Source organism: Chaetodon trifascialis, chromosome 3 (genome assembly GCF_039877785.1).
Source record: "Chaetodon trifascialis isolate fChaTrf1 chromosome 3, fChaTrf1.hap1, whole genome shotgun sequence".
NCBI classification, from domain to species: domain Eukaryota; kingdom Metazoa; phylum Chordata; class Actinopteri; order Chaetodontiformes; family Chaetodontidae; genus Chaetodon; species Chaetodon trifascialis.
The window spans coordinates 8,991,649-9,017,395 of record NC_092058.1 but is presented as its reverse complement, the minus strand read 5'-3'; the positions used below and the strand labels follow the sequence as shown (position 1 = coordinate 9,017,395).

At 43.7% G+C, this 25,747-nt stretch overlaps 1 protein-coding gene across 3 annotated transcripts in view; it reads left to right on the top strand.

Annotated features, from left to right (window-relative positions):
• Window positions 1–25,747, top strand: part of asic1b (acid-sensing (proton-gated) ion channel 1b) — a 148,105-nt gene that overhangs the window by 110,034 nt on the left and 12,324 nt on the right. For 2 of the 3 annotated variants that reach the window (XM_070958617.1, XM_070958615.1), the window contains 2 exons: window positions 18,876–19,026; window positions 22,534–22,661. In XM_070958617.1, the coding sequence (XP_070814718.1) occupies window positions 18,876–19,026; window positions 22,534–22,661 (279 nt within the window). Of the gene's footprint in view, window positions 1–9,816; window positions 10,674–18,875; window positions 19,027–22,533; window positions 22,662–25,747 lie in introns of those variants that run through there. The other variant, XM_070958616.1, reaches the window with a different exon arrangement.

Below are 25,747 nucleotides of genomic sequence, written 5' to 3'. Positions count from 1 at the left end.
AGGCTGCTCCCTGTCGCACGCTGAAGCATCACAGGTTTGATCCCTCTATTGTTTTCATCCCTTTGGTGGCACAGTGGGACAGTGGTAACACTGTCGCCTCACACCTAGAAGGTCCCGGGTTCGATTCCCATCTGGGGGAGCTGGGAGCGTGTCCTCCACAATGTCTTTGGTGCCTGCTGCCCTTTATCTCTTGAGGAAAGGGGCCTTTCTGTGTGGAGTTTGCATATTCTCCCCGTGTTCACCTGGGGTGTCCTCCATATAACACCCCCACTAAAAACATGCAAGAAGATCACCACCTGACCAATGGTGACAAGAAGGAACTGGGTCCCCGGGCACCGCTGGACTTCCAGGATAGGTTAAATGCAGAAGAAATAATTTCACCAAAAGCATGGCATATGCACGTAGTGTAGTGTTGTGTGATAATAAAGTGAATCTTAATCTTAATCTTTAACCAGCAGTGCAGACATCATCCTCAAACAGTATTGTTATTTGAGACTCTGAACACATATCTGCTCTGTCGCTGTGAGACACTTTGGATAAGAGCAGCGGCAAACTGCCTTAAATGTAAATGTGCTCCAAATTGTAAACAGGCCTGCCCTGAGCTAATGTTAGTTGAAGGTCTATTGATTGAGCGGTTGTTGTTTCATCCCAGAATCTCAGAGTCAATCTGAACAGGTCTAGTACGGCTGCCTTTGGGCAATACTCGAAGAGGAGCTGATTGTGTTGTTCAGCTCCACAACCTAATAAGCGCAGCCGATGCAGATCTTAACACCAATAATATCCTGCCTAAGTAGCATACGGTGAGAGAATTACAGACATCAGGGGGGTGTGCCTTCTTGATTCAAACCTCCACCTCCCCATTCACACGCTTTTATCAGGGCATCATTGTTGGGGCAGCTTCAAATCAGGACTTATTGGAGAGGGGGTGAAAAGCAAATAAATAACGGCAGCGATTAGCAGCTGTGTCTGCTACACACCTTACACTCCCACATGCTAGCACACACACACACGCACTCAAGACTTCAGCCATCATATTGCTTTGAGTAAATGTATCTCCAGAGGGACCATTATGCTGCAGACCAAAATGAAATCAAAATGAAAGATCCATTTAGGTGCAGCCCACCGTGCAACTGGCTTCGGTCTGTTTCACCCTTTCTGCAGACTGATCTTCCTCTGCGCGTCTGTATGTGTGTGCATGCGCGTGTTTGCGTGTGCGCCTGTTTTCCGAGGGGTTGACAGCTAGTCGGGCTACCATCGACCCTCCTTCGTTAGTGCTGCTTTCACGGCATTTCTGACATCCCCCTGACATGCAACACATACACCTGCATACTTTCACTTCTTGCCACCAGCCATTTAACAACCTGCCAGTTTACTTTGTGCAAATTTAACAAGTTTCTGGATGAGGACAAACACTGAATTTGCACATATATAAATTCTGCTGAAGCAGTTTGAACTAAAGCTCTACATCCAGACAAGAAATGGGAGAGGTGTTTGTTTCATTGTTTTCAATCTGTCAGAGTATACTGGTTAAAAGCATCTTCTAAGCCTGCGATTGTGAGCTTTCCTTAAGCTGTGTAGAGACTGAAATTAATAGGACATGACAGGATATCTCCTGAGGCTCTCATTGGTGGAGAGGCTCTTGATCGCTCTTATGCTGAATTAAAAATCAAAAGCAAACTCGGTATAATATTTTGTTTTTTATGATACAACTTGTCTCTCAGGAAGGGGAGAGGTTGAGCTCGAGGCATTTATTCCTTTAAAGCAAACGGGATTGATAGGTTATGTATTTGCAGAAGGAGCGGGAAACTTTGTTCATGCTGTTGCCAGTTTGATGTTGATTTCAAAGTGCGCACAGTTGTTACAGTGGAGTAACAAGTACAGTGTGTGTTTTATGTTTGTCCTTCCATATTTAAGTGCGTGCAAGGCTTGTGTGCAGAAAGGCCAAAACTCTTCATTTGAGGTGGCTCTCCTAGATTTGAACTTTCAATATGCCATGGATTTCCACTCCTTTCATCAGTGTCCTTAAGTCAAAGTTATCAATATAGAAGTTTATTTTAGGAAATATACCAATCACGAGACTGATATTCATCATCTCTCGTAAAGAAGGCAAATAAGCTTATTTACAGAATGTTGAACTATCCCCTAAATCTTCTTCTTTGCTGTTTATGTGAGCGATATAGCTTGAATGCATAATCACAGGCATTCTTTGACCCTTCCACAAAAGCCTCGGCCACCACATTTGTGCCTTTCTTAAATCACTGCTGCTGTGTGTGATTATGACAACCACACAATCTTGAGCACCAGCACAGGACACTCACCTCCACTGCTAATAAGACAAATGGATGGATTTAGTTTTACAAGAAGGATTCATTTGTAAATGTCAAACAGAAAGGGACCATTTATTTCACAAAGGGCCATTCATTCATTTCTCCCCGAGCGGCAAATAGGAGGCATCAGGCCTGAGGGGGCTGGGAGACTGTTTGCTGTAGCTAGCGGCCGTATCCTGAAAGTCATTCATCAGAACCGTTTCCCCTTTTCCAAACTCTCCCCAGCCCAGCTGTCATGATGCTGCCAAGATGAATTAGATGTGTCATCCTGCCTTTCCCTGTGCAGGCAGGGATACTCTTACTGCCCCCTGGGCTGTAAATACAAATCTGCTCCATCCAGCCACAGTATTTATACAGTGAAACTCCTGAGTCCATTTTCAGATTACTGCATTGATGTGTCATGCATGGTGGTGCCGCCACACTCAGCCCTTTCACACAGTCCTGTCCATAGCAATGTTATGTTGACAAGGCTCTGTAGCCACTGAATTCTAATCACATACCAGCTATTCAGAGTATTTAAATACTGCGAACTACAGTAATATTACTGTTATTTCTCTTTGAAGGGTTTTCAATGCCGCAATATGTTTCCCAAGGCAGCGCTCCTCACGCTAGTTTTAAAACAGCTCAAAGGCTTCACACTGTGCCTACAGCATCTCTAATGCACAATCACTATGAAATGGGTCAACATGAACTGTTAAAGACTCATACTTATTTTGATATTTTTTGACTGCGCTCACCCATGTCCAATAAGTTTGTGTTATCAAATATGACCAGTTTTTGTTCCATAAATAGACTAGTAATCTACGCTTTGTTTCACTCCATCAGGGTGGAAAAGCATCTGAAACTGCATTTATACTGAAACTCGGGCATCAGGCCTTGAAAAAACATTTCTATTTAAAAAAAAAACAAAAACATAATTGAACATCACATTAAATATCTTAGAAAAGGCATGGAATGATAACAACTGCAGCAATAATAATAATAAACCAAACATTATTGTTTCATTTTATAATCTTTAAAGTTTTAATCTCTGGTTCATTGTGCTCCAGATATTTTGAGCATCTATAAAGCAGTAGCGGCTCAGATCCTGACTTTTAGTCCATAGTATGGGTCATGCTCTATAAACGGAGGTTACTACATTTCCCATAACACAACAAAATTGTGTCTTTCATATTTCGTCAGGTTTTAGAAAGCTCCTCCAGGACAACAGAAGACATTAAAATGCTGTCTTCGAAGGCCCCTTGAATGAGAACTGTACTTTTTAATCATTATAAGGTTTCATAATGTTAGTTGCAGCAGTTTAGCATGTTCTGCTTCACACACTGTGCTGTGTTCAAAGCAGACAGAGTGAATTATTATAGTTTAAGAACCAAGGACATGTATTCACAGCACTTACACAATATGCCTCTTAATACTTTTTATACTCAGAGCGCCGTTGACGTCACACAATATTCAGCTTTGTTTCAATGTCACTACCTGAAGCTCTCTGCGCTCACAAGCTTGCGGAGAGCTCCTGAGCTACTTCCACTGACTCTCTTCGCTCAGATTGTTTTTGCAGTAGAGCGGCACCTACCTGACGCAGTATTTAATTCAACCTTATAGGCCAGGAGATTGAGAGGCCATTGGAAAGGTGGCCCTTGTGACACTTGCCCCTTGCAGCAGATCGTGTACACAATTATCCTCAAAATTGTCTCTGTAAATCGCCACCTGCTCCTCTGTCAGGTCCCGCAGCGACAGGACCCTGACTGCTGCCGCTCCCCTTGCCTCCACCCCTTGTCACCTCCTCCCTCCCTCTCTCCATGCCTGCTCCCTTGTGGATGCTTTGGCGCCAAACATTCCCAGCAGGAGACAGAGAAGAGACAGCGACAACCAAGAGAAGCAGAGAGAATACGGAGATCACAGAGAGAGAGGGGGAGAGAGGGAGGCAGAGTGGAGAACAAAGGTGTGTGTGTGTGTGTGTGTGTGTGTGTGTGTGTGTGTGTGTGTGTGTGTGTGTGTGTGTGTGTGTGTGTGTGTGTGTGTGGGAGGAGTTGACTTAAAGAAATACTCACAGTGGAGAATTGGCAGGAAGAGGGGAAGTGCGTTGTGTTTATGCCCTGGCAAACAGACGCGGGTGTTGTACTGTACGTGTTGAGGGTAAACAGAGAGAAAGGAGGTGGAGGTAGAGTGTGTACAACCAAGTAGATTTAAGAGGTAGTGGTAAGGAGAGAGGCCGGGAGAGGAGCTGACGGCGTTGCTTACCTTGTGTCATGTAGTTTGACTCTACACATGTCAAGGTCCAGGCTGGCCAGCTCCACCTGGATCCGGAGCTGGAGTGACAGTTTGATTAACTGTCGGGTGCCTTGATATCCCAGAGCCTCTGCCGTCAGCGCATGCAGAGCAGTGAGGATCCCAGAGGGTTATTTACCCCTCAGCGCCCACATACACCAGAGAGGATATCCATGTTGCTCTTGTCACTTCCTTTTCAGCTAAATTATTAATGAAAAACATATTTATTGATTTGTGATCTCAGATGTAACTCCAATCTGTAGACTCATCTAGCAGGTAGTGTTGCTCTGTTTATGTGATTATTTCCTTATTGAGTGTTAGCATGAGTATACAGATACATAACTGACTTGAATATACCACATAAGCATACTGATGACCTGTATTACATCATACAATAATCCATCCATCCATCCATCCATCCATCCATCCATCCATCCATCCATCCATCCATCCATCCATCAGGGGGGCTGGAGCCTATCCCAGCTTCGACGGGCGAGAGGCGGGGTACACCCTGAGCCGGTCGCCAGCTGATTGCAGGGCAACATGCAAAGACAGACAACCATTCACACTCACACTCACACTCACACCTAGGGGCAATTTAGAGTCACCAATCAACCTAATGAGCATCTTTTTGGTCTGTGGGAGGAGAACCCACACATGCACGGGAAGAACATGCAAGCTTCACACAGAGGGGCCCCGCCCGGGGATCGAACCGGCAACCTTCTTGCAGTGAGGCACGCCCACTACCTGCTTGTACCACCGTGCCCCCCCATGCAATAATTAAAATAGATATAATATACGCGTATCTTCCCAGTATCTACAGATTTACATCTGCAGTATGTATTTACAGCGTCTGCAGAAAAACAAATATTCAAAAGTCACGTGTCAGTATATTTGTATGTGCAGATGCACAGCAGAGAGCCCTTGTGCAAGGTCTATGGTGTTTGCATATACAGTACATAACTGTACTTTACATACTATTTCCAACACATCTATTCAATTGTGCATGTGTGCATGTACATCTGAAGACCTTGGAGAGACTTGCATATGTATATAGCTATAAATATAAAGTCACAACTATCCTACAGGTAATTCTGTGATGTGCGTCACCTTCAAATTTGTACCACACGTTTGAATATTACGGGGGGGGTTTAAAAGAATTAACATACAGCATGTAATTCTGCCCTGAGCGTGGCGCACTCTGCATGCCAAAAGGAGTAATCATGGCTGACTTTCTAAAATGACTGATAAGAGGTGACGTCAAGTGGCAGCTATTAAATTTCTGTGCTCGTCTGTGCTTTTTCATTCATCTTGAGTTGGCTTTTAAGCATTCGCTGCTTCGCTGGCTTCGCTGATTGAAATCGAAGTTTTTTTCTCATTTAGAGGAACTGTCAAAGCAAAAATCCACCCAAAAAACATCTATCTGCTGATTACTCTTATTCACATGAGTTCCCAGCGATCAAGCAACTAATACTCTGTGGTGTTTAATAGCCTGCGATGGAAACTCATGACATCAGTTTGCAATGGATACTGGCATTTGTGCACTGAGAATGTGTTCGTAATTACATCTCTTTTTGTTTCATTGTGGTGCTGCTGACAGGTCCGAACGCCAAAATGTGTCCATAAATTTACCCAGCACACTGTCGGGGTGTTAATGAAAGTCCCCATCAGCTTTATGTTTAGCAGCTCTGGGATTTGTCTCAATAACATCATTGAAATGGCTGCAACAGACAGATTCACGCTCTAAAATAAAGATTGGGCTGTGATTGTATGGTCATATGAATGCCGTATGTGTATTTCCCTTCAAGGCAACCGCCTTGGCATGCCTGAACTCTTTCGTCTTTGAAGAAATAAGTAAGCAGCGTTTTATAGACTCAAAAGTTCTGCTATGGGAGTCTACACGGCATTGAAAAATCAATAGTCTTTTAGTCAAAGTCTGCCCGGTACTAATTTTATGGAATTTCTTTTTTATTTTTCTTTATTCGCTCTTGAATCGAATGAGTGAAAGATGTGTTTGAAACAGTGTCTCCCCTTTATCCATTAGTAAATATGTGGTTTATTTCAGGAACCAGTCAATCAAACACAATATGATGCTCAGGTATTAGTCGACTTAAGATATGCGCCCAAGGTCCCATAACGAATATCCCAGTTTGCTTTCATGATGAGTTCATTTGTGAAACTCTTCATCCACAGTTTCGTAGCAGCGTTCATTTGTTATTCTGTTGTTGTTACCCTTGCTGTGGGATTCTGTTTCTCTGTGAAGCCAGTATATCATTATCCTTTCACCCAGACGGATTAGCTTGTTGCGCAGAGCCTCTCCCCTGGTATGTCTCACTCTTGATGAGCTGACCGGGTTAGAACAAATGCAGCTAAATGCCAAAAGTGTCAGGATCCATCTCTGGTGAATTCTGATGCACCGTCCACCAATCTTTTAAATTTAAATGACCAGTAATCCGTACACGTCCCAGATGCTTATGCTTAAACTTCAGTTATGCTCCCGTTAGATAAGAAAAAGAGATTCATTTTCTCCTTCTTTGTGAGTCATGTTCTCTCACTTCTGTACTCAGGTGTGCATGACACACAACTGCATTCAATCAAGCACATCTTGATTTCTTTGGTGCAGCTATGTGTGATTCTGGTATCTCACTGCGAGGCCGTCGTGGGCCCACGTTTGAGCTTCCATTCCCCATGACACCCTCACTTGTTAAAACATGAGTAATCACCCGCGTAGGAGACTTAAATGTCCTCAGATGGGACGTTATGACGTGTTACAGCCCATCGCCAGCGAGAGAACGACAGTGAGAAGTATGAGTAAGGAGGCTGCATCCTCGCAGAAACACAGAGAGAGATTAAACTGCTGGTTGTTGCCTGATCTCATCTGTTCCCACCAGTGCTCGAGCCTCCTATCATGTACACACTGTGTGTACTGTCATGTACACCGTGGGTAGCATCAGCTTGACCAAAAAGCAGCCCGGTATCCCAGTGTAGTGTGACCTTTATGCAGCAGGGCAGAAAGCTAGAAGTGTGGAGATCAGGGTCATGGATTAGCATCTGACTTTAATGCTGGAGGCCAGAGTTAGCCTCCCATCACAAACCTGCAAGTAATGTTTGTCTAACCACAAGCTAACCAGGCTAGCGCTAGTCAGTCACAATAGCTCCCAGAGCTTCTGTTCACTCCCACCCTGCATGGTGGTCACCGCCGTGCATCATTTCAGTTCAATAAAAAGTTATTAAAGAGGGACAATAAAGCTCTGCTGATCATTAGCGAGCTCATTAGCATGGTCGCTAACAGGACCATAATTCACACAGGTTATTCTAAAGGCCTACTTGTACCACTGACTCCTGTCTCATCAGAGAAGCCGTTTTTACACCGACATGGGGAGGTTAAATAAAAGGTCAGCACTCTCAAGATGGCTTGCTATTGGCCAACTGCACAAATTTGTGAAGATTTATTTTATCCACGAGCTAATCCATTAATGGATTGGAATTTTTTGCCATGAAACTTTGCCCTTTTAAAGCTGGTGTGATCAAACCTCAAGTCCGAGGCAGCTGCCCTCTTTGCCTGGTTGGTAATCCAGCCTTGCCCCCCCATTAGCCAAATGCATTTGAAAGAGAGGAGAAAGGCGAGAGGTTAAATCATGACCCACACTATAAAGTCCATTGCACTTTATGGTCCAAGCACTTTACAGACTGACTTTCATGTCCACCTTTGACCTGCCATATTTGCATTAGCTGTGCATGCAGTTTTCAACATGTCATATTGCCAACATTTTGAGGGTGATCAGTTTCTGTTTTACCTAAAGTGGTTTACATAATCTGGCTAAACAGCTGTCTTTTTACAGCCAATGGGACTTTTTTGAAGCGGTGTCACTGTGTTCCCGGATCTCAGCAATTACCCAAGAAACTGGATTTATCCTCTAAGAGAGAGGAAGACAAGATAAATTGATTTGCTAAGTACACTGAAGTCATGCTCTCTTTCTGCTCCCATTCACTCCACTTCCTTCTCACCTCTTTTACCTCAGTCACGCAGTAAACTACAGACACACACTCACACACACACACTGTGCCCAAAAGTAGGAGCAGAGAGTGAGAATCAGGCCTGCGTGGTGTCCAGCTTTCACTCTGGATTGGAACGCTTTGTGATGATGACCAACCAAGCGTGAACCACCACTTAACCAGCCTCCCCCCTCCAATAGAGAGATAGCTTTCGCAAAGCGCTTCGTCAATGGTGCATTCAAGCCTCTGCCGCCGAGCCTGAAACAGGTTTCCCTCATCACAGTCAAACTGGGGCACTGCTTGGTCAGAAAACCCATTAAATATGAGTTAGGCTCTTCAGAATTTCGGGAGATGCTTTAAAGATGTGCAACATGATTTGCATCAATTAATCAGCAGCATCTTGACCTTTTTGTTTTCCCCATAACATTTCAAATCTTTCACTGAAATGCATCAGAGGATTGACAGTCGGGAATGTCAGCCAGTTTGCTCACACCTGAGTGTCAGCGAAATGTTAAGCACCCAGTGGATGTTCTTGGATCTGAAATATTTAAAATTCAACTGGTGGAACAGTAATGAAAGAGGCTACAGTCTCTACAGCATCACCTTCTGTAGTGCAGCGTTCAATTTGGAGGAAGAATACAAAGTGAGCCTGGAGGGATTGCGTGCATGTGTGTGGTGTTGTGTGTGTGTGAGTTGTGTGGTTGTGTGCCTAGGTGTATGTGTGTGTGTGTGTGTGTGTGTGTGTGTGTGTGTGTGTGTGTGTGTGTGTGTGTGTGTGTGTGTGTGTGTGTGTGTGTGACAGGCTTGGAAAGGAAGACAAATGTTCCGTAGCTTCTGAGGCCAATGATTTCATTCAGCAAACAGCGCTGACGATAGTGTGTGTGTGTGTGTGTGTGTGTGTGTGTGTGTGTGTGTGTGTGTGTGTGTGTGTGTGTGTGTGTGTGTGTGTGTGTGTGTGTGAGGGTGGAGGAAGAGGCCAAGATAGAAAAGTGAGATAGGGAGGCAAACAGAGGGAAAGTAGAATTACAATACGACCGCGAGTGAAACTAAATCCATTGTCTCTGGGGCATTTCTTTAGATTCTCAGACTAACTGCTTGTAATTTTGATGAAATAATCCCCTGGACTCCTGTTGCTGCATAGTAGCGCATTAAATCATTCTGAAACTTCGTCCGCCCCACTCCACACACACACCCCGACGAGCTCAGGGAGTGCTGTGCGCCCGACAAAATACTCCCCCATCACCGCCACAAGCTGCTGCTCAGCGCCTGCGAGGACCGAGCAGAGCTGCGTGCTCCTCTCTCTCTCTCTCTCTCTCTCTCTCTCTCTCTCTCTCTCTCTCTCTCTCTCTCTCTCTCCAAAGTCTCTGACGAACAGCAGCCATCTGAGAGCGCAGAGGCGAGTTGGGGCTCATTCACTGTGACCACAGCAGGACCGATGTTGAAAGCGCGCACCAGCCTTCCTCCAAAATGTGCCAGTGCGACTCGTCTGGATCGAAACCGAGACCGGGCTCCCTCGCCGAAGCCGGGAAGCTCTTCTTGAAACACACCACCTTTCATGGCTTGAGGCACATCTTCATCAGCGGCTCCTACCCCCGGAGAGTTGCGTGGCTGCTGGCTTTCCTGGCAGCTTTGGCTCTGCTCTTCACCTGGTCCTCCAACAGAGTGCGGTACCTGCTCTCCTCGCCGGTGTACACCAAGGCGCACATGGTGTACGCCAAGCGCCTCGTTTTCCCCGCCGTCACCATATGTAACCAGAACCTCCTGCTGCCGCGGCGCATGAAGAAGACGGACATATTCAGCGCAGGGAGGTGGCTTGGACTTTTTGGGAGGAACTGGCAGGTCTCCCCCGCTGCGAGAGATGCGCTCACACCTCTGAGGGGCGACGGTGGAGGGAGCGCAGGGGCCGAGCCGCCCTGGTCCCCGCTATCGCGGATTTTGGACTTCAACCACTTTCTTCCTCCTCCGCGGGAGTCCCAGCCGTCCATGAGGCAGCTGCTGGACCGGCTGGGACACCAGCTGGAGGAGATGCTGCTGTACTGTCGGTACCAGGGAGAGCTCTGCGGGCCGCGCAATTTCAGCACCGTGAGTGTGTCGCCAAAGTTCAGTTCTTTGTGTTTACTCGCCCACACCCCCTCCCAACAGGTTGATGCAGCAGTTAGAGGTGGATGCAGCTTTTTCAATTAGTGGGCCTAGTCGGAGGGTGAGGTATTAGCAGTTGCCTGTCAGTGTGTTTCATGTGCTGAGCGGATACATGACAGCTCGCTTTGTAATTAATCTGCCGTGAACACATGCAACCATCAGGCTGTGCACAATGCGCATTCCTCTGCGCTGTTGCTTGGTAATGCGCCTCAGTGGTTCAATTAACTCTCTGTGACTCTTAAGCTCTCGCCACGTACACTAAATGCCGCTATAATATTTATATACGGGCTTATGCCGTGCTGCACTCCAGGGAGAGTTAACAATGATTTATCTCACATAATTGAATTTCTGCTCACAGTCTCCATAATGTTCCTGGATTATTCTTGTAGTTTTCCTAAATTGACAGGCTTGACAGCGCTGGTGTTGGTAGTGCGATATTTGCATTTTAAAATATCTCACAGAATGGCATCTGTTCTTTGTTCTTCACTCTCTCTCACTCCTTCACACACTCCTTTGGTGCTTTGGCTCACTGTTTCCCTCACAGACACTGTGGAAAATCACGGCTGTACATCCCACGACAAACATTATCAAAAGTTGAATCATTTCATCAGAGGTGACTGGAAAACACAGTCTCCTGCGTTCACCATGTGGTCTGAAGGGGTTCCTCCTCTGTAGTCCATCAGTGCTCGATCAATGTGCGGACAGTCCTGTGCTCACAAGAGACCAGTCTGCCCCTAATGAAGACTTTTGATTCATTTAGCCACGCTTTACAACGTTCACCGACACTGTGATGGAAAACAGTTAGCGCTGGCCTCATTGGTAAACGGCAGCCCCATTGATTGCACTCCATCATCGCCTGGAGAACAATGCGAGGGCCAAATGTTCCTCTCTCTCCCACCTCATTACCCAAATTTGTTTTCAGTTAAGTAGATTTTCTTCTGTGTTTGAAACACAGTTTGATGTTGGGGAATCAGTTTTTTTTTCTTTGCTGCTTGCAGCCAACAAGACTGAGGGTTATTTTATGTTTAGAGGGAAATTTCTAATTTGGAGCTGCTTGCCTCGGTGGCAGCCCTCAGTCTCTGTGTCATCGAACCATATCCCCGAATAATGCATCAAAAACATGCTTTTATTTCTTCACAAATTTGAATCTGGAACAACAAAACAAGTTATCACAGACAAACACATTTCTTCCTCCCAACCTATTTAGAAAACGCTTTGTGTCTTTCAAAGGGTGACCAAGCGACAGCAACCTATTTCAGAGATAAACATAATGTTGAGGTCTGAGTATTGGGGATATGTGCTAGTGCATAGATAATCAATGATGCCTTGCTTAGCCTCAGGGCAGGCAAGATGAGCCGTCGGCATGAGTCAGGCCAATAGAATCAGTCACACTTGAGAAGTGAGGTGTGGAGGAGGAAGGGGAGCCTGTCTGCATACAATAGGTTTCAGGATGTATTGACTTCTGTGCAGGAGGCCCCCCACGTTGCCGGTCCTTCTTGAAACTCCATAAATTGGGTCCACTGGCCTCATCAATCCATTCTTTCCTTCCCTCCTTGCAAGTGCTGCATCTGTCTTTATCTGTGCTTTAACAACACACAGGCTTAATTCTCATCAGGCAGGTAAGTCTCAGACATTGATTTCAGTTACAAAATCCATCCTAGAACATGCAGTCATCCTCTGTCCCTCCAGTGCACCCTATCGATCTGCCAGATTTCCACCCAGTTTGCTTAAATCTTACTGGGAGGTCTAACTGGAGGTATATTTACTCTCTGTCTTGGTCATCTGTGTCATGGATTCTCTCTTTTTTTCTAGATTTGTGGATGAAATGTTGGGACAAAAATCAACCCTCAAAACAAAAAAAAACTAGTACAGCTACGAGCAACAGCTGTGGATTTGTGGGTTCAATATGTGTTTTTTATTTGCTTTTTATCTAATATAAATAACTGAGCAGGCCTCCAAAGCTAAAATATGCTCAATGTTGACAGAGTGGCTACAGTAATGTGTAGCAGGAGATGAAGTTTCCAACATCTAAAACAACAGTGAAGATGAATCATCTCTTCATCACGACTTTGAATTTGTAAAGTTGATTATTAAACCTGTTTTAAATGCTGTTTTGGCCATTTGGTGGCAGCACTATAAGATGTACACTGACATATTATCACCTTCTAATGTTGCCAAACCTGATGAGCCCAATATTCACCCACCTTTTAACTCAGTTTTGTTCTCCACCACCTCCTGATGGAGATAAGTGGCACTTTAGCTGTTTGGTGCTCAACGTTTCCAGCCAGTGGCTAACTTTGTTGGTCTATTGTGTGGTGGTGGGCAGCTAGTGGACAGTATATTTGTCAGAGGTTTTTCACTGAAAACAGCTGGTCTGTAAAACCGTAAAGTTGCAGGCCTTAAACCAAAATTAAATTAGCTGGAAGATGCTAAAAAAAACTCTGTACAGCCAAGAGAAACAGCAGAGTTCATCCCTCCAAGTGACTGCTGTCACATCAAACATAAATGTACTGATCAGTACAGATTTAACAATCTTACAGGCAAAAATCCTCTAAACTATCTTTTTCTACCAGCAGCAGCATCATTAGTGCACAAAGCAGTGCAACCATACGCATTTTATTTAACAGTTTTGACTGTTTGTGACTGGAAAAACTCTCTCTCCACTCACAGTATGCTCTCAGCTCTCTGTACCTACACATTTAGCTCACACCTGCTCTCTGACAGCTAGCAGAGGCATCTTGGAAGGTGTCGCACAACAGGTGGACAGAATAATCTCCTGCAATATAATGTCCTGTGATAAATATTACATTTGTAATGACAAAACAATCTCACTTCAAGGTACATAGCTTCTCTGGAGCATTTGGCAGCATCACACGGTCCTCATCTGCTGATTGAGCCTGCTCAGTTGCCAGCTTGATGATGACTCTTACGAATCAGAGCCGCCTCTCATCCACTTCGCCTTGAAAGTTAACGATCAAAGTGGATTCTTTACCGTGGAAACAACAGCTGACAAAGAAAATCCCACCTTCAGGCCTCTTTATCAGCCTTTCTGGATTCTCACCAGCTGATGAGGACCGTGTGATAAGCACAGAGGCTCCAGAACAACTTCGCAATGTACCTTGAGGTGATATTGTTTAGGAGAGATTTGAGAAGTTTACAGTAATGTTCAGTTTTTGTTGAAGCAGTTGGAGAAGTATTGATTCGAATCAGAGGTGTATCTTTTGCCTTTGGTGGATTGTAGTGTAAAATGCTCCTTCTATTGTCTGACAATCCCTGCCCACACCGACAACAAGCAGTGAAAACACTGAAAAAGTTAATTGCACGGTTCATTTTCTACTCATTAAAGTACTGAGTTTTTTCTCCCCCTTCAGGCAGCGAGAGCAATTACAAAAACGCTGTTGACATGCTTATTATGCTCTAGGCTCCATCATGTTCCTAGTTGCTGCACCCTCCTCCGCTACTATGGTTGCAACCCCTTTCGGCTCTGGCAAACCAATCATTGTTGGTTGATGTAGTGCGTTACTACTGGTGTCCCAGCGCAGGGAAGATGTCAGGAACTAATTTAAAAACTGTGGTATAGTGTGAAATACAGAGAGATTTACCTGGTGGCGATAGACTATATCAGCATTGTGTGAACTCATTTGATAAGGGCTTGAATGTAGCAGACATTCATTTAGATGCAGAACTCAGGCACAGCGGGTTTAAAGGTGTCATATCTAAGAATTGGCCACCTGTGGAATTCAAACTCAACACTGTACACAAGGAAATGTACAGTCGCTCCCACTGTAAGCTTTCGCTGAATAGCTAGTGTTAGCATGAACAGTTGTTTTCTTACCAGTCTAGGAGAAACGTTGCAATTTCAGCATTAATCTTCATACTTTTACTTGCCGAAAGTCGTCTCCAGAAAGCAACAGCAATGTTTGCTCTCACTTTGCTTGTATTTCTATTGCTTCTTTTCTTTGCCGCTGAATGTGGTTTCTTGCTGGGGGCGGGTGCTGGTAATGGTCGATTTCCAAGAGCTTCAGCCATCTTTGTGTTTACTGTTCTGTTCATTAACTACCTGTCTTTAAAGCAGTACCTTCAACATGATTGACAGGAGGTTAAAGTAAGCTCTCTCATGTTGGACTGAGGGTAGACTTGATGCTACAGCGACTCACTATCACCTCTTGAGGTACAAAGTGGTATTACGAGACAGGACAGGCTGGGGCTAGCCGGTTAGCACGCTAATTTCAGTTGATACTTTATCTACCTGCAACACAATACGATGTCATTGACATACCATCAGATTTTTTAACAAAAAGTCTTACATATTGCTCCTTTGATCGTTATACTTGTTGACCATAAATTTATTGCATATAACACAGTGAGAATATCAGCAAACCCTATTTTTAGCTGAGCTGATTCAGTGCCAAGTAAAGCCCAGACAATCTTTCAGGTGTGTGTTTTTGTAACTGTCATAACACATTGCACCTCTGTGCTCAGCTCTGATGGAGAGGGGGGAAAGTGGTTCCCTGGCAACTTTAGGGAACAGCTTGTGCATCCTTGTCACATTGTCATGTGAAGGATAGCCGAGGGCCTTCTCAACAGTCTCGGGCTGTCTGTCTGTGAATTATTTATCGACGAGGGAGACAGTGACATTTCTACACCCTATGAGAACACGAGAGGGTGATGTCTCTCTCAGTGTTTATCCTCATAGGTGGGCGCGATTTGAATATTTGATTTCTGCGTGTACAAGTATTGGAGATTGGTAATTCTCATTTTAAATGAAATGTATAAGGCTAAGTGTTGAGCTGTGTAAGAGCCAAATGTAATACTCCTTCAGAAAAGCTGCTTAGGCGTCACAAATAAACAGTATGTTCACCCCTAATACTAAATGTATTTGAGTAAAAAGGTTAATGATATCAAGTTTTAAATGTTTACTATCTCTCTGCAGAACTATTTCACTCTTGCTCCACTTAATTTAAAATAAATTTTTGTTGGAGGTTCTGTTTTTTCAGGCTTTTTTGGGGAGGTTCTGTCTCTGATGAAAGGTTCCGCTTTTCCAAAATAACGCAGAGCTCCTGCCGAATTGTCAGAATGTGCTTTGGGAATTTTATGCTGCGCAAACACTGCAAACAACACTGAATGATGTAGACAGGCTGCGTGATAGACAGACATGAAGAAGCATGTTCAGACTGAGCACAAACCTCAAAGGTACAGAACACAATGGAGATCCTGACTCCCCAAGGTCACCACAGGCACCAACTGCTGCTGCTCTTCACTCAGTGCGTGCAGCCAGCACAATCTCCTGGTTACCACAGCAACTCTGACTACAGGCCTCCTGTAGTCAATCACCACATTATCAACACACACACAAAAACGCAGATGGCAAGCAGGGGTGGTTGCACACATGCACACAAATACTGTACACACACCCTCCCTTGTAAGCGCCCTCATTCTTACTAGCGTGCAAATGTGTGTGCATGCTCGGGTGCGTGCTCACTGAGAAGCAGGCACTTCCACACAATCATGAACGATCTTATCACTGTTTTTTTGATTTGTATCTGCCAAATGCTCTTGTCACTGTGAGCAGCATTGCCTCTTTTTCTGAGCATTCAAACTTGTCACCCGAAGAATCGGTCTTGGTAAGCGGTAAACGGGTAAAACCTTGGACAGAAATTGTCCTAACAAATTGGCTGGTTTAGGATTTGTAAGTAAACTGTGGTTTGTTTTGCCGTTGCAGGGATAAATCTGTGCTTAAAGAAGGCTCAGACAAGATGCAAAGACAATTTTTTTTCTGCAGGTTTTTACGCATGTGCAGCTGATGCAGGCGGTGCCATGTTATCATTAGATTTCCCTGTCTTATATTCCAAAGAGTAATGATAAACAGTGGTCTGATTATGGTCAGTGGCGACTCCAGGGCTGAGATGGATTTCAGGGGTCTTTTATTGATGCTTGTGTCATGCTCTGAGGTAACTACACATGGGCGGCCGTTTGCTTTTGCCGCTTCAAAGGTCACATTTCATGTTGCGTCCAAATATCAAAAGGCTTTTTATTATATTTCATCAATTTCTGTCTGAAAACCTCCTATATGACCGCATCCCGAGAGGCGATCCATCCATGTGATTCATCCTCCATTCTTCAGTGAACAGCATTCACATTATGCTAACTTTTCCTTTGTGAGACATGGCTGCAGCTGGTGTTTGTGACATTTGAGTAATTTGCGATAAAGTGCTAACGTCTGACTCACAAGTCACCCATGTAATAAATTCCTCCTTGCGTGCTCCCAAGGTCTTCACGGTACATTCAAAGGATATCCCACTTCAACATTTTTAGTCATTCAGCAAAAAAAAAAAAAAAAGCTTTTGTACCAACTGTCTGTGTTGTGATACAGTTATTTGCACTGCAATCTTACAATTAAGCCTTATCTCTATTGTATGTTCTGAGTGCAGAATTTAGACAAAGAGTGGAGGCCAAGAAGGAGGAGACTTATTTCAGATATTATTTTTCTGCTCCTTTTGTCATTTCTTCCTCCTCCACTTCCCTTTGTCATTTCCTCGTATGAATGTCAAAATGTTGAAGGTTAATAATAAGTTAATTGTGAGCTGGGATGCTTTGATTCAGGGCTCGCAATCATGTGGCTTGACAACAAAGAAGGGGATCCTTGCCAGAGCTTTCCATTTGCTAATGTCTATGATTTGATTACACATCCATTAGTTCACTGGAAATCATGTCTTTGCCAATAGGTCACAGTTCCCTGCTACACTCTATAGTCCAGCAGATGCCCAGCAGACACTACTGTGCAGTATTTGCCAGATCAACTAATAGGACACAACAAACTCCAGGCATCTGAGGGCAGGCATCGTTAGGATCTGATGAGACTGCGCCATGTTCAGTGAATTCCAGGTTGCATCTGTAGGTTTCTGTCATACTGTGGAGATAAAAGTGGAACAGCAGCATGTGGAGCTCACTTGATCTGGCCTCCTTTTTTCAAGATGCTTTGAATCCAGTTGGGTGAGAAAAAGAGCAAACTCACTGATCATTTGATATTTGAACTACTCATAGATTTTAAGCAGAAATGGCTAAAATTCACTGGTTCTAGCTTCTTAAAAGTGGATATTTGCTGGTTTTCTTAGTTTTCCATTGTATAAAGCAGAATATTTTGGGATTATGGACTGTTATGCAGGCAAAATGAGATAGATGTCAACTTCAGTAGGTGGAGGGTGTACAAGACATAATATGACATAATGTGAATTATTGTTAGTTGCAGCACTAGATGTGATGATGATTAGGCCTGCAACCAAATCAGAATGCATTGATCTGCCAGTTATTACACTGATTCATCATCATTTGGTCCAATAAAAATGTCATTTTCCCAGAGCTCAAGGTGATGTATTCAGATCTGACCAACAGTCCAAAATCCAAAAAATGCTCATTTTCTGTCATAAGAAACAAAGAAAGTCACAAAGAAAAGCAGAAACATGTAAACAAGAATCAAGGCTGCGTCCTCACCTCATTGGCCCGGACTCGATTCTGACCTGAGGCCCTTTGCTGCACGTCGTCCTCTCTCTCTTTTCCACGCTGTCACTCTCCTCTCCCTATTAAATAAAGGCAAAAATCGTTCAAATAGTTGCTGCTTAATTTTCTGTCAGCAGACCCATCAATTCATCGACAAATTGTTCCCGCTCTAATCATAACTTCCTCTTATTCAGAAACAGAGATCAGTCCATTTGTGGGGATAGACAAGAACTTCATTCACCTTTTGCAAGATTTCCTTTGATGCCAGCAGTCATGTGTGAGATTTGTCAGGCACAGGATATCCCGCTCTGAAATAAAACTCGTGTCACATTCGCTCAAGCACATCCTGTATCATGCAGCACTGAGAGGGGTGAGGGCTCAGTTTGTCAACAGCATTTCAACACAAAGACCTCTGAGGTCTGCGGCTGACAGCCTAACAAGAGCAGGTTACTGTAGGTGCTTTTCAGCTGCTTCTGAAACAATCCCCTGCTTGCCACTACCTTTATCTCCACTCCACAAGCATGAAACGCTTTCAGCTGCACACTGCGATTTTACTTTTGGACCAGAACTGAGATGCTCCCAGTCTTTCCTGTAATCGTGTTGCGTCCACGTCACTAAAATCCCTGTGTTTGTCTCTGTGTATTTCAGATATTCACACGCTACGGGAAGTGCTACACCTTTAATTCGGGCCAAGATGGACGGCCGCTCCTGGTAACGATGAAGGGTGGGATGGGCAACGGCCTGGAGCTGATGTTGGATATCCAGCAGGATGAATACTTGCCTGTATGGGGAGAAACTGGTAAGATTACCTTGAGGACACATTGCAGGAAACATCCCATTCCCAGTTCTGAAGACCTCAGCTAAAATCACAAAATTGGTGTTTTTGTTCACCCTTAAGCGAGGACTTGAGTTCAAAAGTTTTTTAATCAACTAAACACCAGAGTGGCCAGTTATTTTCAGTGTTGGTCTATCTCAGGGAATCCCCTCTAGTCAGGCCGACTGTGCTGTGTTCGCTCACTGCAGGCACTTTTGATACAATGATTGTGAAATCCTGAATCCATTTAGTGTCGTGAACATGAGCGTACTTTAGACCAAATAGGTTAAAATGTGTTTTGTCTGCAGCAAATGTCAGCTCCGGTATGCACCTGAAATATGAAATCTTCTGAACTCTTCTCGCTGCACACTTCCTCTTAACACACACTTATTTATGAGTGATGATCCTGAAAAATGCAGCCTTTGCTCATTTGAAATGCATCTGCCATGTCCCAGCGATGTTATTGACTAATCTGTATAAAGACAGATGGATATTGATCACGGAAATTTTATTTCATTGTAATATAATTGTATCACTTGTCAGTTAGCCTTCAAGTCCGCATAAATCAAACAAGAGCAGAACCATTTGCCGGATATAAAATCAATGGACAGGCTCTTCCAGTCAGGGCCGACCCATCATCAACACAGTTGAGTCTCCTCTGTGCTGCCGCGGCAGACCCTGAAACTCTGATTTTAAATGCAGCTGCATATGTTGCTGTGCATTTCCATCAATATTTGATATGCACTGGGACATGAATGGAGGGAGACAGTTCAGTGGTCACAGAAACTCTGTGTTCACGGTCATAATTAAGCACGAAACACAAAGCTGTGATATGAGACTAATGTTTAAATCTAAAGCTGCATGCACTCAAAGCCTAAATGATTTAATAATGTTAATATCTAATGCTCTTTATGTAAGATTTTTAAATGATTAATGAGTTTTACAGGAGGGATGTGGTGGAAACCTGAGGAAGGGATAACTACAGTACAACACAGTCATATACTTAATTCACATGCTTTTCACCATTTAATTATTTTAGCATGATGTCATTATTATATTATTGTCCATCACTTTGCATACTGGACTGTATTGTCATCACAAAGTTTTGTTTTCTCAAAGTGATTGCAGTTTTCAATGAACTTTGCTGGCAATGCTCTTAATTACTTGTTAAAAGTCTGTCTTTATAGTGAAGCTACTAGGCAGCAGTAGGAATTAACAAAACAAGATACGATTGTCTTAAAGTCAGGAAAAATGTCAGCCACAGGTGCCTTTAATATCAGACCCTGTTATTCCAGACACCTGATGCTTTTGTCATTACTGCCATAATGATGCAGATTGACCATTTATTAGGCCCATTATAGCAGCATTTATTTCCTGTTTGTTTAATCTGGCCGAGTGCCCTGCAGTGCATGATGTGCCAGTTCAAACACCTGGGCTCTCACTTATCAAAGCATGCAAATTCTGAATGTGTGTGCGTGGGAACTGTCTGTGAGAACGAGAAAATTGATATTTATCGAACACGTACATGCACAACTGCACACAATGAACAATGATGAAACTGGCCGATTCATCCATCTCCTTGTGCACGAAGAGGCTTATTTATATGCAGAAACACCCCCAGCCAACCAAATATGGTCAGCACTTCCTTCTGAAAGTCTGAGTAGCTTAAAAGTAGAGCAAACAAGACAGAGATGGCCCTGCAAAGTAGTACGTGTCGTTCTACCTACCATGCAAGATTTTGGCACAAAAGATTTGCCTGTTGTTTATGTCACACCTCCAATGGAAATAAAGGTATAAAAGGGATAATTTCACTTTGAAACAAGTGCTTGTTTTCTAAATAAAAGCAAAAATGTGTTCAGGAACAATAGTTTACAATCTATGCAGTATGATATGGTTGACAGTAGAGTTTAGGATTTGTGTGTCTGTAATGTAAGATTGTTCGACGAAGGCTTTGCTGCACATGAAAAGATTGATCGTTCACATTCTGTTTGTAGAAATCTACACGTGGTTTAAGCGCAAAACTGTCAGTACGCACGGCTGATCAGGTCAGAGAGTGTCAGTCTAACATTTCACTGCGCTCAGTTTCACACCTACAGGCAATTTAAAGTTTTTACTTCACCTCACCTGCATGTCTTTGCAGTGTGGGAGGAAACGGGAAGCAGACACAGACAGATCATGTGAGCTCCTCACAGAAACAACACGGCTGGGTGTATGAAACCCTTTATGCCATGAAGAAACAGTGGGAACCAGTGAGGGTCCGTGCTGGTCGACTAATACCGAGAGAGCTCAGCGTGATGATGAAGTTAAAAAACGAAACGAAAGAAAATATGGGTTGGCAGGTGTCATGATGTGGTTTTAGAAAATGAGATTCTCTGCAGTTTGACAAGCTTAAACCCATGGCTACAGTATGTTATTTTCTTCTTTAATTACTGCATACCAGAACTTCTTTCACAACAAAGCACAGCCGCTGAAATAGCTGTGCGGTTAGTCCAAATATCATTATTCCAATTGGATGACAGATGGCCATGACTTAAAGATGAAAGGAGCTTGGGCACACTCATGTATATGTGCTGCTCCGAGCCTCGAGCAGTTGTCTTTGCAGAAATGGCTTTGTACCCAGTCTCACAAGAGCAATGTGTAACAGTTAAAGTCTGTCGCTCTTTGTCAAAGCTCTCGTGCTGAATTCCAGCTGCATCCCTGAGCTCTTTAATTGAAAATAGTGAGAAAGCCTGGCACTTAGAAGACGATACCGAGTGACAAGCGGGGAGGAAAGGCGGCAGGAAGCAGACATCCTACTTTATCCCCGAGCCAGCGCTCAAAGGAACTAAATCTCTTGAATCCAGCCTGCCATCACCACGATAAGCAGCACCAGGTCTCTGCAAATGTGCTGGAAATATGTTTGCACAAGTGCCAGTTTGAATCACCATATCATTGTGATGTTCCCCCAATCTCAGTATCAAAGAGGCAATCTGCTTCATTTAGAATACATACTGCAAAGTGCTGTTGGAAAGGAAACTGTCAGCTGTATTGATTTACTTTTTATCCTCATCGCCATTATCCATTCACTTTCATTTCACCGTGCCATAAATAAGCCTCCTGCGGGGTATGTCATCAACCGCCGCGCTTAGGAGGTCCATCGTCTTTATCCTCTCACTCCTCATTCCAGCTTTTGTTAACTCCTAAAAGATCACAGTGTGTTTGTCATCCCTGGAAGTCCATAGGTAAACCTAATGCATAAGCAATTACTCCCCAGGAAAGGCTCTTTCTAGTTCAAAGAAGACTGCAAGTTAATGATATTTTGAAGCTCTTGTGTTTTTTTACATTTTGTTTCTGGCTTGTTTTTCACTCACTGGCAAACATATTCCCCTGCTGCAAAGCCTTTTCTACATTTGATTAGTAACAGTTGCTGCTGGGCAGATCATGCGGGCCAATGTGTGCATACAAATCATCATCATCTCTGTTGTAAATGTCCCAACCTCTTCTTGTCAACAGACGAGACGTCGTTTGAAGCAGGGATCAAAGTTCAGATCCACACCCAGGACGAGCCGCCGTTCATAGACCAGCTGGGCTTTGGAGTGGCGCCGGGGTTTCAGACCTTTGTCTCCTGTCAGGAACAACGGGTACGTCTTGGGAACAATGGCAGAAATAAAAAAACAGAGAGTATTAAAATGTATTGCATCAGGGAAAAATCTCTGAAATAAGGCCATTTAATCCAATTTTGAGGATTTCAAAGTGATATTTTCTCTAAATCAAAGGGTCTCCTGCACTATCAAAAGGATGCAAACATAATGAGCCATTTCAGCTTTAATAATATTAATAATAATAGCAACCTTGGTTTGCAATGTTCTTTTAAAATAGTACCACAAAGTGCTTCATTAAAAAAACACAAAAAACATGCATTAATACATCAAAAAAGATTGGTACAATAAAAGTAAAAGTTAAAAGTGACCTAGCGCAGAAAGTCCAGTTATTGCAAAAGTTTGAAACGATGAGTTCACAGAAGAGATTTAAAGGAAGCCACTGAGGGAGCGAACAAATTTCAACAAGAAGGCCGATTCAGAGTCCGGGGGCCTGGACGGAACGTACGCCGTCTCCTTTAGTTGGAAGTCTGGAGCGGGAGGCTGCGAGCAGAGTTTTGTTCTAGGATCTGAGATTAAGTCTAAGTACATCTAAGAACATGAGCCCACAGATGTGTGCTGAGACACTGTGATCTAAAAGCAATGAGTAAAACTTCAGATAAAATGATAAAAATGATCAGATTCTTTAAAATAAAAGCAGAGTTTTTTTTTTCTTTTAATATGACCTGCTTTAGTCCACGCAGCTTTGCTATTGGCTCAGTAAACCTGTCACGTAACATTCATTATCTAACGTTGCTGTCAGTTTATCAATGGGCAAAAATGTCACAATGTCACTTTTTCACTCTGACAGCTGCAAAGGTTCAAATCTGGTTGACGTTTGTCACAATCTGTATATCAGTTTGTGTGGACTCTTGCAAACACGTCATCTATTGCGCACACACATCAGCTCATACGCTGGCTAACATCATCAATAATGTATACTGGGATCACTGGGAGTGTTTCGGGGCTTTCGACCTCAGACATCCTGCACAGCCCAGGTGACCCTGCTCCGGGCTGATGAGGCCTTGGCCTGTGTCCCAGAAGCACTCACACTCTGCTGCTCACTGCCCTTAATCCTCAACCATCTGGAGGATCTCTCTGGTGCATCTGAGGCACTCTGATGGCTCTGCCCTTGTCTGCTCCCCATCACTCTGCAGCAGTCTGAGAGCTTCGCTGAACTTTCACTGGCCAGTCAGTATCTCAATCATGTGAAATTTAAACAGTGAGCACAAGCTGTTCAGTCAGCGAGTTTATCAGAAACTCCCGCTGTGGGTTTAACAATGTCAAGCCAAATGAGGCACATTTTAAATGTATTTAAAACCCCATTAAATTCTATTCTTATATTGAATCCTATTACTCCCTGTGATCTGAAAGGGTGGCTACTGCCGGAACCACTGAGAGCGATCCCCCAGCTCTCTGCTCGACACAGATTTTAAAATTCTGGTCCACGCACAGACTGCGTGGCTGTCACAGAGGTTACAGAGTGAACTGAACACACACTGAAGTTACTGTACACAAACCGCAACATGGTGCCGACAGAAAAACAAGTCGTCATTTATAAAGCGAGCATTAACTGAACACTCGGCAGTGTTTAGACTGTCTTTCTTTTCCTCCGTTACAAACATTAACCTGATAATCAAACGGATCGTATAAAGGCAGGTTGCTGAGGAGAAGGGAATATTGATGACCAAGACGGTCACTAAGTACATTTACTCAGCTGCTCATTTGCTTTTAATCTACTCTGTTTATTTCCATTTTTAGGTGCTGCTTTATACCTCCTTTACCAACTTTCAGAGGCAAATATTGTGACTTCCAAAAGTGACTTTTCAAGGTCCAAAAGCAGTAAAATTATCCAATATTTCACCAAAAAGCAAAGATGACAGAAAAGTTTAATGATTATAGAAATTTTTGGAGTGGAACTTTGTGCGTTATTATTTCTCACCCCATTAATCATCTCACAGCCTCTCAGATTTATCTAGTGGCTCTTTGGAGGGGGCCCAAACCCGCGGTTGGGAACCACTGGAACTACTAAACGCTTTATAAATTAGTTAACACCAGCTCCACCTCCAGCAGCTGCAACAGTAAAATGCCTTGTACACATTTTTCTGCAGAACGACTGCTTTTACTTTTCATACTATAAATGCAGGACATTCAATTATTAAGGAGTATGTCACCATTTTTGTATTAGTAGTTCTAAGTAAAGGATCTGAATACCTTTTCCACCACTAAACAAAGTGTTTCCTGAATCTGTGTATTCACAATCGTGCAGTCTCAGTGATTGAGGAGAGTAACGTACTTGTCACAGGCCCTGTTCAAGGCTTTTGTTGGACTCCGGGGAGTTGAAATGAGGCGTCCCGCACGCTAAGCACTGCACTATCAGCGCTGTGCCATGTTTTGAAGGACAAATGCTATTCTGCTTTCACACAAAGGCGGTTAAAAACATAATTTTTCCTGGGAATCAATCCTGTGTTTCTCGCGGAGGGTCTGCCTCAGATCCATCAATACCGTGACAATGACAGTTACCTTTTTATTCTCCTTTAATATGGTGGAGGTTGACAGGGCTGCTTTGTTAGCTGAAAATTGACTGCCGAGCCTTCGGTGTGAAATACAATTACCTCATATTTACCAATCCTACAGTGCAGCTCAGGGCACTGTTCATGATTGGGAGTCCCTTGGAGACCCGGGGGCCCTTGTCAGGTCTGACATTTACACACTTGGGGCCTTAAAATTATCATACAAATACAAACTTTCCCCGTTCGGCTCATGGAAGTCTGCCTTCCTCTGTGAAACGAAGTGTGTGTAAGTTATTCCACTGAAGTGTGAATAATTCTGCGGGTGTGATGGCGAGCATACAGCCAGACAAATCGTATACTCTGGCCCATAATGTGCTTCAGAACCATGCATAATGAATGGAGGAGAGAAAGGGATGGATTTGAGGGTGATCTCAGTCCTTCCACGTCCACCATACAAGCCAGTGTGTTCCAGTGTCGGCGAGCTGCAGCAGGATTTTGCATGCTGCTAATGTCGCGTCTGCAGGAAACTGTCCCTCTTTGTTTTTCTCTATATCTCACTAGCTGCCTCAGTTTTTT